The sequence below is a fragment of the Oryzias latipes genome, chromosome 11 (assembly GCF_002234675.1).
Source record: "Oryzias latipes chromosome 11, ASM223467v1".
NCBI classification, from domain to species: domain Eukaryota; kingdom Metazoa; phylum Chordata; class Actinopteri; order Beloniformes; family Adrianichthyidae; genus Oryzias; species Oryzias latipes.
In genome coordinates, this window is record NC_019869.2 from 21,898,433 (window position 1) to 21,911,010 (window position 12,578).

The 12,578-nt window shown below is 39.8% G+C and overlaps 1 protein-coding gene across 1 annotated transcript in view; it reads right to left on the reverse strand.

Moving 5' to 3' along the window:
• Positions 1-12,578, reverse strand: part of sdc3 (syndecan 3) — a 43,056-nt gene that overhangs the window by 8,984 nt on the left and 21,494 nt on the right. Inside the window, exon 2 of the mRNA XM_004074185.4 lies at positions 1,435-1,528. Coding sequence (XP_004074233.1) covers positions 1,435-1,528 — 94 coding nt within the window. The remainder of the gene's footprint in view (positions 1-1,434; positions 1,529-12,578) is intronic.

Here is a 12,578-nt window from a genome sequence, read left to right on the forward strand (position 1 = left end):
ATTATTTTTAAATATACCTTTGCAAAAATGTAAATGTATTGTATTTTATGTTACTCCATAAGCAGAAAACCCTGTTTTAGTACAAAAAAATGGCACAGTTTATGTATTTTTTGGTCAAACTGCAAATTATGTTTTTGGACAGCTATTTAAGTCTCAATTAGAAAACTCATTTGCTTTCTCCTCCTCTGTTTTTTACTTCTAAACCCCCCCCCCCCCCCCTTTTTCCCCACACTTTTCCCCTCTCTCTTGCCTCTGTAAAAAAGAAAATATATTAAGACATACAATTAAATAAATAAATGCTTACAAAAAAACAAAAGGGGTTCATACAAATACACCTTGGCTATCAGAAGAGGGATAACCCCCTATTAAAAAAAAACAAAAAAACTAATTTGCTCCCTGACAGCTAATATGGGGCTACATTTAGTTTGACTGCTGTCACAAGAGGTTGGGGGAGTAAAACAATGTTGATCCATCCCCTGATCAACTCTTGTTCCGCTGCTTTCTTTTTCTTTCAGCCTTGGGGAACGCAGACCTTTAAAGATGACCGGAGGTGGACGTAATTTTCATCCACAAAGAGCATTTTCAAAAGAAAGAGAGATGAGAAGGCCTGAATGATTAATTCCCCCTTTTTACAGTCCCATAACAGTATTATGCTACCGTTCATTCTGCTACTGTATAGGCGCTCCTTGGGTTGAAAGAAAAAGCAAATTGAATTTGCCAACACAAAGACATGAAGGCTGTCAGATGAGCTGCAGAGGACATCGGAAAAATGGACTCCAACAATGCAGCTTGTGCTGAAGGTATCAGGCGCCATAATGCCTTGCTTGAGAACCAGCTGCTGCAGACATGAAGTGCACATCTGTCTGACGAGAATTAGCTCTCTCTCTGCAAATGTTCGACTACATTTCATGGATTCAAGACAAAGCACTTTGCCAGGCTGCTGTTTTAGCCACAGGGGGGCTGTGATTAGAAATGTTTCTTACCTGCAAGCCTTCAAAGAGTCACAGTGACAAGAAAATCAGCCCAAATAACACAAGTGTGCCTTCCGTTAAGTAGGTAATAGATGGATACGCCAACAACCGATAAGAGGACGTTGGTTTGCAGATGGCTGCAACCAACTCTTGTGTCAGTGTCCTAATCTGTTTGGATTATAATCTGGTTAAACCAAAGGAGATCCTTGAGAACCGATCAGGGTTTTGCTTTGTTAGACAAACTGGTGTCCAAACTCAGCTGTCGAGCCAACTGGCAACATCATATGGCGTCCAAGCGTTTGCACGTCTGATGATAAAGCCGCAATAACCAGAAAACAGGGAGGAAGAGGGAGGGGGCGCACGGGGTTGTCGGGGTCAGCAGATTGAAAACCAAGCAGCTGTCAGGTTTGAAAGAGCCGGTGCGTGAGTGTGTAACCTCAAACACAAAGGAGCTGGTACTTACAGCCAGAGCCCGAGCCCGAGTACAGGTCGTCGCCGTCGTCGTTAATGTCTCCCGATGAGCCTTCATCGTCAACAGACGGCGACTGCGTCTGCCCCTGTTGGAGAGATAAGGCAAGAAAGGTGCAGATGACACAGATTAGAGGTATTGGTCATGAACGGAGGAATCGTTTGTCATTCGAAAGAAAAAAAAAATCACTCTGGCAGATTACATAGACAGGCTCACAGCTGTCCGAGAGGAGGTGCATTAACGCTGGACAGGGTAACATCTGCCGGTCTGTGACTCTGTGGAGGAGCATGGTTAATGAGTTGATCTAAAGCTGGGATTTTGGCAGAGGAAGATCAAAGCTTTTAGGAGGGGAGGGGGTGCAGGCAGGCTCTGCTTGTGTGTCGGCTGTAAGTGATGCTCAGACTTCAGAGCACCAAAGCACACGACTGCAATTAACTACCGAAAATGACTTTTCATCCATTACACATTAATAATGTCTTGAAACCTTTTTTTTTTTTAGTTTGGAGGGGAAAAAAGTGACGTTTGCTGTTTTTTCTTATGTTTAATGTCTGTTTTTAGCCAGAAGAATCAGCAGAGGTAAAACATGACAGACGGTACAAGATTATTAGCTTTTAATTGCCCTTGTTTTTCACAAGGTTTCTTACGTGAATGTTATCTTAAATATAACATCCAAAACACGCAGATGCAATTTTTTCAAGTGCAGTCTGGGTTTCAAATTTATTCCAGCATACAGAGATAAAAGAAAGAACAGAATTGAGCTATTTCTCTAAAGTAAAATATTAAAAATGTTACTTTAAGAAAAGAAAAACATCTTATTTTTCTTAAATCAGTTTTGTATATGTGAAAAAAACTAATTTAAAGCCTTCTTTGGGTTTACACCGAATTACTACATTCTTGTATAGATACAATTTAAAAAATGCAAAATTACTCAAAATAAACATATTTGTACTTTTTTTCTGTTAAAAAACAAATCTAAACAAAACAAATCTAGACAAAGTCTAAATCAAATTTGATGCAAGGAAATGTCAACAAGCTGGAAACCCAAATCCAGTTAGAAAACTAATGGAGAGATGAAAATCATCTGGGCACCAGATTAAAGGTGTGCTGGTAATTTAGGTAAATTGACGTGATGAAAAGTGATGGATGAACCAGTGATTGAAATAAGAATCACCAAAGTTTCCCTAAAGCCACCAAGAACCAATCCATCCAGCCATTTTTCTAATCGGGGCTGCTGGGGCCTATTCCCAGCTAGTGATGGGCGAGAATTGGGGTACATCCTGGATAGATCGCCAGTCCACTGAAGGGCACACTGAGAACCCAACACCCAAAATTACATTGAATGTATAAATCTCAGAGTCTCTATGCATAACCCCTTGTGCTATCTTAGATGACCCCACCCTTACATTGACGTGTTATTCCTACCATGACAAAGGTGGATAAAGGTGGAAAGATTTCATGTAATCCATGGACACCAGTGAAGATCACAAATCAATGAAGAAAAAAGGTTCAGAGCACTGTCTGGTGGGTCTAGATGACCCAACTCCCAACGTTAAAGTGCCTAGGATAGCACAAGGGTTACGGGGCAAGTTCCTTTTTAAACTCCAACAGAGACTCCTTTGGCAATATTTTCTACAATCTCCACAGTGGCTTCTAGGAGGGGGGTCTAAAACAGGGGATAGCTTTTAAAGGGGGTTAAATATGATGCACATGACCTCGGCTTCACCCTTACTTTGAGACTAACCACCTACCCTCCCCCTTCAGTTCATAGCACTGTTCTCATGTCCACAATCCCAAATCCCTGTGATATTTAGCACTCAGAGATTACTCAGGTTTTACTCACACGTCTATCACACACACAAACACACACACTCATCATAAGTAAAGACACACTTCTTTTGTCCAGATTCAGTTGTGTTTTTAAAAACCTGCATTTATTTTTTAAGCGATTCATTTCTTATATTGTGATAAAACTAAGCAATTATATCATCAATTACTGCTTTGAATTTAGCCATTTTTGTTAATTTATATTGCTTTACGTTTTTGTCCATTTTATGATATAGTAATAAAACCTGAAACGTATGCCAACTATAATTTTTGTGTTTTAAAAGGGGACATGAGACAACATGTACTTAAGTCTCGAATGTGAGATTTTCAAATGAAATAGGCAATTGCTGGCAGTCCCTTGGCATTTGTAAGAATTTTTCTGGCTAATCGAGCATCAACGATTAGGTTTTCAATCATCTGAAAGCAGATTGTGAACAGCATTGAGGGAAAGAGCCTCAAATAATTCTGCTATAATTGATTTAATATCTTTTAAAAAATTGCATTGAAAACACATCCTGTGTTTGGGAAAAGAATTACTGAGAGCCTCATCATAACTAGTGTGTTCTTACAAGACCAACCTTCTTGCTCCACATGTGATTTTCAATGTAAAATGCTTTAAAAAGTTGATTAAGAGTGATTTATGCACCTATTTTCTATGGTCATTTTAATCTAAAGTCATTTCTACTAAAATGTCCAATGTAAAAGCATCATTTCAATCTTAAAATCTTGATGATTGAAATGCTTTCAGAGCTAAAACCAAAACTTTACCCCTCAATGTTTATCAAACTCATCATTTTTAAAAACCCTTTTTACAACCAAGTCACACACATACACAACTCAACTCATACACACACTCAGCTCAGTGGAATTGGACTTTGACTCTGCTTTTCTCCTGTTTTACTGTTTGTACTTTTCAATTGTTGTGCTTTTAAAAGGTGCGGCTGTGAGATGTTATTTGCCATGTTAAGATATTTTATAAATAAAGTTTTAGTTGAGAAAAAATGCTAACAAAAAACCTCTGACCTGAAAAAACTAAGATTGTGACACAACACCTATCTAGAATAAAGTATTTTTTAAGTGATTGACATTTTCTTTATGATTAACATCCTTAAAAAAGTATATAAATATTATATGAGTCTATAAAACTAAGATAACTTTTGAAACTTTAAGTTGCAAGCCCTGAAGAAGCAAAAATGCTTCCTCTGCTGCTGCATTCTTCTTATCCAAATCAAGACCACTTCTATTGACTCTGTGAGGACAAGCAGTGGTACATTGTTTCTATGCAAAAAGAAACAATAGCTTCAGTTTTGCTGCAGGTGTTGGAAAAAAGTCTGTCTGCTGCTGTAAATGTGACCAAAGCAAACTTATCTCCACAGCAATCTTAAACCAATCCTCAGGCCCTGCAGAGCTGTTCTCTGTTGACTGTGTGATATCAGCTGAACACACACAAGCAGAAGCTCCACCCTGGCTCCAGACACAGGAAACCTGATACCTTTAAAAGCCAATAAAAGCATAATGGAATATAGAAACTCAGGGATCTAAGTCCATCACATCACAGAGAGAGCCGAAGCTGAAATGCTATCCGCAACTCCCCCAAAATTAAATTGACTTGAAGTTGTTGGGAGCTTGGAAAGACCGAGGATGTGGGCTTCATGAACTGGAATGCTAACGGAGTTGGTGCTTCACGCTTTGGAGTGCAACGTGTGCATGAGACAAGATTGTGTGCGCATGTGTCAAGCCTGCTGATGTCAGACCTAGTAAAGTGCGGAAAAACAACCAAAAAAAGACGTCCGCGCAAAAGGGTAGTGCGAGAGCGTCTGTGCTGCAGTCCGAGGTTTTACGACGAAGGCTGTTGCTATGAGCAACCTTTGCCTTTCACAGAAATCCCCATGTCCCGGACGCGCACAGATGAGCATACAAGTCTCACACATGAATGAAACTACTTATCACACAGGCAAAGGTGTTATATAATGTCAAATAAACAGCATCATCCTGGCCACGTGCGCCGCCTCCTTCTCACATCTTCGTCCCCCTGATCTGTTGCCTCCGCGAAGGATCCATGGACTCAGCTCTCCTGGTGTATCCTCGTCGCTGCCTCATTTTTCTTTCATCTGAAACTCAATTTCTTATCTCCAGGCGAGCCCGCTAAATCCAGCATCACTTCAAAAAACCACACACTTAAATAAACACACCCCGCCCCCCTCCCCAGTTTGCTTCAGAGCTCATCCCCCGGGGGCCCCATTTATGAGTCCCCAAAACACACCACAACCGCCAGAACCTGCTATTGCTCCAGAGCTGCTGTGTGTTTAAAAATGCATCATCTATGTTTATCCCAACATTTAATGGTAATATATAATCACAGTCTGCGTCTGGGCATGCTTCATTCATGGCTCCATATTTTATGTGTGCGAAATGACGCCATGGTGGGCACTGGTGCGTCACTGTGTGTAATTACACTGTGTGTGTCTCAGCATGGGTGTAATCACAGGGTTTGTTTATGGTGTGTGTTTTTACATGCAGACATAAACGCCCTGTCAATCTGATCTGCACAGATGTATTTTTTTTTAAGTTGATATGTCCTGTGGGGCCAGCGCTGCACTTTTTCACTTTTAAGTATATGCGCCTCCATTTTCAGTCTGCACCACATAGCTAACTAACCTCAACGAACTCCCTTCCACCGCGACGCATAACCTAGGGCCAAAATCATCCATGTGTTGCCCTCAATTTTGCTCCACCACTGCATTTTTTTGTTCCCATTTGTTATAAAAAGAAACAGTAAGACGACAGCCGTATTCAGATGGATCTGAGGAGCAAATGCGATCCTGGTTTCTGGCAAAGCGTGCAGCAGAGCCACTGTAAGAGATGCAGTGCCAGTTGGAGTCAGTTTAAAACAAACTGGGGTCTTGGAAAATGTAATTATGTATAATTCTATGAAAAGAGAACTGAAAGAGCATTAAATTGAAAGAAAAAGAAACCTAAAGAGAAAAACAGCCCTTGTGTGTATATATATATATATATATATATATATATATATATATATATATATATATATATATATATATATATATATATATATATATATTTGTGTGTGTATAACTGTTTTTATGTACATGGGAACCAAGACCCTGACAAACCACTCACATTGTGAAGACATTTTTCCTTTTGAGGACATTTCAGAAGTCATTTTTTAATCAACAAATGCTTAATAGTAGCTGTTGTAAGTATGCTAGGTTAACAAAAAGTTAGAAATAAAAGTCTGAGTATGAAAGACAAAACCTTGTGCCCAAAATTGACCTGGAATGTTCTCTGAGCGATGTTGCAAGATTTACAGTGGTTCAAGTAGAAACTCGATCTGACAGGACATGAGGTGATGCACTTCAAATGTGATCCTATAGCTGCTCTAAATTACTCTGTGTGTGTGTGCATATCATCTTATTTTAAAACTTAAAACGCAGGATTTTCTACTAAAACAGACAAAAAAATGTGTGTGCATTCTTAACTAATGCTACACGCAGGAAGTCAAAACAAAAGGAGGCAGAGGAAGTTTAACAGACAAACAGAAATCTGCATGCATGCACAAATTTGTATGACCCAAAGATCTTTTGTGGGGGTTATTTTTTGTTTGGGGGGGGGGGTGTCTTTCTTGCTTGTCCAGTTCAGTGTGGTTGCCCTTAGGCGAGCCGTTCAGATAGAGAATTTCATTGTGATTGACTTCAAATGCATTCCTCTGTAACCCGAGAGGCTTGTTTCTGCACAAAGGATGGCGCACCCACATATTCATATATACATGTACACACACGCACCTCAAAGTTACAATTCAACACACAACCATGCTCTGTTTTAGACGTTCGGAGAATGCAGATTAGTCGCGTTTCTCAATGTGTGAGATTTCATCCAAATGCATGTCTCAATGGCTGAAGCCTCACTGAGCTCCAAAACTGTGAAGAATAATTTAAATACTCCCTCTTCTTTCCGACACCATCTGTGAGTCCTTAATTCTCCCAATGTCTGTGCATTCATTTGCTGCAGGCAGAGTTCTGTTAGACTGCACGGGTAGAGAAAAGGTCAAAACTCCATCTCATAAAACAACATTATTATGTTTTGCTATTTGTCTTCACACAATGCTCCCAGAGGTACTAAACTTTTAATATGGCAACCAGTTTTATGTCCATTCATCATGAATTGAGCCTTTAAGTTTCTGAATTTAACGAGTCCTATTTATTTCTATTAGTCATATGCCCATGCTCACAAGTTTTGAAAAACTCCTACATGGACTTCACGAAAGGTTCAACAATATACACAGTCTGGTTTGAACCATGTCTGTATTTCCTTACAAGCAGAGACAAATCAGCTGAGTGACTAAAGCTGGGTTTAAAATTATACATTTATTTAAATACAATCAACAATCAAGTAAAAGCTTTTCAAATAAATGTTTTTTTAACCAAAAATACAGCTGTTCTGTATGTTTTTAGTTTTAAAATGATTAGTTTTGTTAAAAAACCTTTGACCCAGAAAAAAACAGAATAAAAATTTAACAAATAAAATGTATTTAATCCAATCTTGTTGGGGGTGAATTCAAACCGATTAGGCACATTGGTATTGAGTAAAAATAGTCACGTTTGAAGGGAAAAATAGCACTTTTAAAATTACCACTTATCAAAACAATAGATAGATGCAGCACAGGTGAAAAGAAATGCGAGAAGTAAGACAAAGGTGTTATAGAGGTGCAAGGACCACTATAACTTACCAGGAGAGCTTCTGGCAAGTCAAATAAATACTGTTAAAAGGCTTTGAGGACCACACCATAAACTTTTAACATAAAGAAAAGAAAATATATGAAAGATCTATTCCCTAACTACCTCTGATACCTTCCTGATGCAGCATGGCACAGATATTTCACAGAAGTATAAAAAATAATCTAAATGAAGTGTGCAGACGAGGGAGGAAGATAAACAGACAAGAGAGTTTAAAGCTGCCCCTCCGCAGACTGATGTCCAAACTGTACATTATTTAGGTAACCACATCCAATATGCAAAGCAGTCATTACCAGGAAAAAGACCCAGTTGAGTTTGGACACAGCTATTAATTTATTTTAAATGAGCAGGTGTGGGGGCGGTGATGGCGGCTTAGGAGACGGACGTGTTTGCTCGGAGCTCTTAGGCGCCCAATTAATATCTGAAAATTCTCTTTAAAATTGTCCTATTTTTTTACTTTACTTGGAGTGTGTTATGACTTTGGAACATTTTTGGACCAAACAGCACCTTAAGATGCCGAATACAAAACGTAAAAACAAACAAATCGCCGATAAGTCAGCTTCACATGTGATTCAACATGGCGACCAGGACGACGAGAGTGATATGGAGCTGGAGCCTGCGCTAGCTAAAGCACTGGAGGTAATGACTTTCAAACTCATGTCGACAATCAACGACAAGCTAGACCCTCTGGCTAAAACAGTCCTCGCACATACGGCTGAACTTAAGAAAGCCAGCGAACGTCTGGATGAAGCGGAGGCTAGAGTGCTACAGCTAGAAACAGCTAACGATCCACTCCATGCTAACATGAGAGCCCTGGAGAAGAAAGTGGACACTCTCACGGAACATATTGACGAGCTGGAAAACCGGGGACGGCGCAAAAATGTCCGCATATTTAACCTTCCTGAAAATGTGGAGGGTAACGATGCTTTAGACTTTTTTGAACGCTGGCTACCAACTTTCCTCGGTGTGGATATGAAAGGGGGACGTGTCAAGTTGGAACGAGCACACCGCTCTCTGGCGCCCAAGCCCGGGGTCGGCCAGCGGCCGCGCCCGGTGATCATCAGATTCCACGCATTTCCTGATAAGCAGAGAGTGATGGCGGCGGTGCGGCGAAAGGCTGCAGAGGGCGAAATCATGCTGGATGGAAAGAAGATCTCTTTCTACAACGACCTGTCGGCTGCGGTGCTGCAAAAGCGAAAGGAGTTCACACTGGCCAAACAGCGTCTGAGAGAAATCGGCGCGGAATACTCCATGCTGTTCCCGGCGAGGCTGCAGGTGTCATTCAACGGCTCCCGAAAAACTTTCCTCTCGCCGGCGGAGGCTCTGTCGTATGTATCCAGCATTACAAATAACGGCTGAATGACGACGCCGATGGTTCTAAATAAGGCGTGGGTTGCTCCTAATATTTATTTTATGACTCATTAAGACTCATGCTCATGCCCTATATTTTTATTTTTTATTATTTCTATCTTTTTTTCTTCTTCTTCCTCTTCTTTTTATTATGTGATCATACCAAACTCTCATCATTTATAACTGGCATCTTTACAGGATCAAAGGAGAACTACTCCAAAAAAAAAAAAAAAAAAAAAAAAAAAATTAAGGGCGCTTAAGTAGCTGCCTGCCACAGTATAGCATTCCTGCTGGTTGTTTGTGCACCTTTCCCAGGTGCCTTTCAGGAAAGCTATCCCCAACCAACCTGGGGAGAAACCCCTCACCTTTTTTGTTTTGGTTCATTGTTCTCTGTTGTTTCTTGTTTTTATGTATTATGTTCTTGGATGTTGTTTCTGCTCAGCACTGGTCTGTTATGTTATTTAGTGCAAATTCAGAAAACTATACTTGTTGTTTTCTTAAAGTCTCTCATATATCTCATTACTTATAATGTCACCAACTAAAGTCAAATTTTGTTCATGGAATGTAAGGGGTCTGCGGGGGAAAATTAAACAGAGGAAAGTTCTCTCTCTTCTACACAGAGAGAAAGTGGATGTGGCATTACTACAGGAGACACACCTCAATGATAATGAGCATCTGAAACTCAAACATGGCTGGATTACTCAGGTCTATTTTTCCTCTTTCACAACCAGTAGCAGGGGGGTGGTCATACTTATGAATAGGAATTTTCCTTTCCAGATTGAGACTTGTATCAAAGATAAATATGGGAGGTATGTTATCATCAAAGGTGTCTTGCAAGGTGAAGAAATTACTATTATGAATCTGTACTGTCCACCAAATTATTCCCCTGATTTTTTGATTAAAACATTCTCTCACTTCTCTGAATTATCTTCTACCATCTCCCTAGTAGGAGGTGATTTTAACTGCTTACTTAATCCTTTGGTAGATAGATATCCTTCTCGAAGCTCCCCCCCAACCAACCAAGCACGAGCCCTTTCTGCCATTTGCGACGAAATCTGTCTAGCTGATGTTTGGCGAACCCTTCATCCCACTAACAAAGAGTTTACTTTCTACTCTCCTCCTCATAAATGCCACACTCGTATTGACTATTTTTTTATTCCAAAAGTTCAGGTGCAACAAGTCTCTTCTTGTGAAATTGGAAATATTTTGGTTAGTGATCATGCAGTGCTGTATCTAGAATTGACTGTTACCTGTATTTCTGCAAGGAGTAGGAGGTGGAGATTTGATGTGCACCTTTTGAAAGATCAGACATTTACATCATATTTTACTAAAGAATTTAAAATTTTCTTTGATATCAATTCAAAGTCTAGCAATAATCCCTCATTGCTATGGGAAACATCTAAGGCGTTTATCAGGGGCCTAGTCATTGGCTATTCTGCATCTAAAAAACGTAAACAGATAGAGCAACAACAAAAGCTTGAAAGAAAACTGCAGGATATTAGGAGAGTGTTAACTAAATCACCTGAGCCATTATTATTACAGGAGAAATGTGCTTTACAAGCCGCTTTAAATACATTGCTAACTCAGCAGGCCAAAAGTGCCCTTCTTTTTTCCAAGCAGAGGCTATATGAGTTTGGAAACAAACCTAGCAGATATTTGTCACATCTAATAAAGGCCCAGTCTGATTCTCAAACTATTACTTCAATTGTTGATGCTACTGGCAATCGCTTCTTTGACAATATACACATTAATAACATATTCAAGGAGTTTTACAAAGAACTATATGAATCAGATCTGCATCCAGGAGCTTCAGATGAGATGGTGTCTTTCCTTTCAGGCCTGACTCTCCCCAATATCTCTGAGACTCAAAAAGCTGAACTGAATGCTCCTATTACTAAGGAGGAGACCCTTTTAGCGCTTAAAGCATTGCAGTCAGGTAAAGCTCCTGGGCCAGATGGTTTAACTTGTGACTTTTATAAAGGGTTCCATCATGTGCTGCTAGAACCTTTTCTGGCAATGCTAGATCATTCATTTATCTCTGGTTCTCTCCCTCAGTCACTAAGAGAAGCGGATATTACACTCATCCTAAAAAAAGGTAAAAACTCTGAATATTGCGCTAGTTATAGACCTATTGCCTTGCTGAACCAGGATCTAAAATTATTATCAAAAATTTTGGCACTGAGACTAGAAAAAGTCCTGCCCTGTTTAATAAAAGAGGACCAGACAGGCTTCATTAAGGGTAGGAGTTCCAGTCATAACATTAGAAGACTTTTAAATATTATTAATATATGTCAAGTGCAAGATATGGACAGTCTAGTCATCTCACTAGATGCGGAAAAGGCATTCGACCGCGTTGAGTGGCCTTATCTGCATCATATCCTACATTTATTCAATTTAGGGGAAACATTTATACAATGGGTTAAGTTATTGTACAATAACCCCTTGGCCTCAGTTATCACAAATGGCTGTAGGTCTGACAGTTTTTCATTGCATCGCTCGACACGTCAGGGTTGTCCTCTCAGCCCTGCACTATTTGCTTTGGCAATAGAGCCTTTAGCTGAGTCCATCAGGCAAGACCTGATAATACGGGGAGTCTCTGCTGGCGGAACTCAACATAAAATATCATTGTATGCTGATGATATATTATTGTATGTAACAGAACCCCCATCTTCTATCCCCAGACTCATTGAAATTATTCAGCATTTTTCAACATTCTCTGGCTACAAAATTAACTTTTCCAAATCCCTAGCCATGCCAATGGGCAGACTCAAAAGTAGAACAAACACACTGGTAGCATTTCCTTTCCACTGGTCATTATCAGGATTTGTATACCTCGGTGTTCAGATCACTCCCATGTTTCATCAGTTGTTCAGGGCTAACTTTACACCTCTTCTTAATACTATTAGAAAGGACCTTGAAAGATGGAACCCGCTTCCCCTCTCCTTGCTTGGTAGAGTATCAATAATTAAGATGAATGTGCTACCAAGATTATTGTATCCTTTACAAATGATCCCATTATTGTTTTCCAACAAATCTTTAAAGTTACTCAATGGTTGGCTGAGTGAATTTATATGGCATAAAAGGAAACCAAGGCTTAAACTTTCAAAATTACATCTTCCCATTTCCAAAGGAGGCCTAGATTTACCCAACTTCAGACTTTATCAGTTGTCATCTATTTTAAGATTTGTGGCAGAATGGGTGAGGGACGAC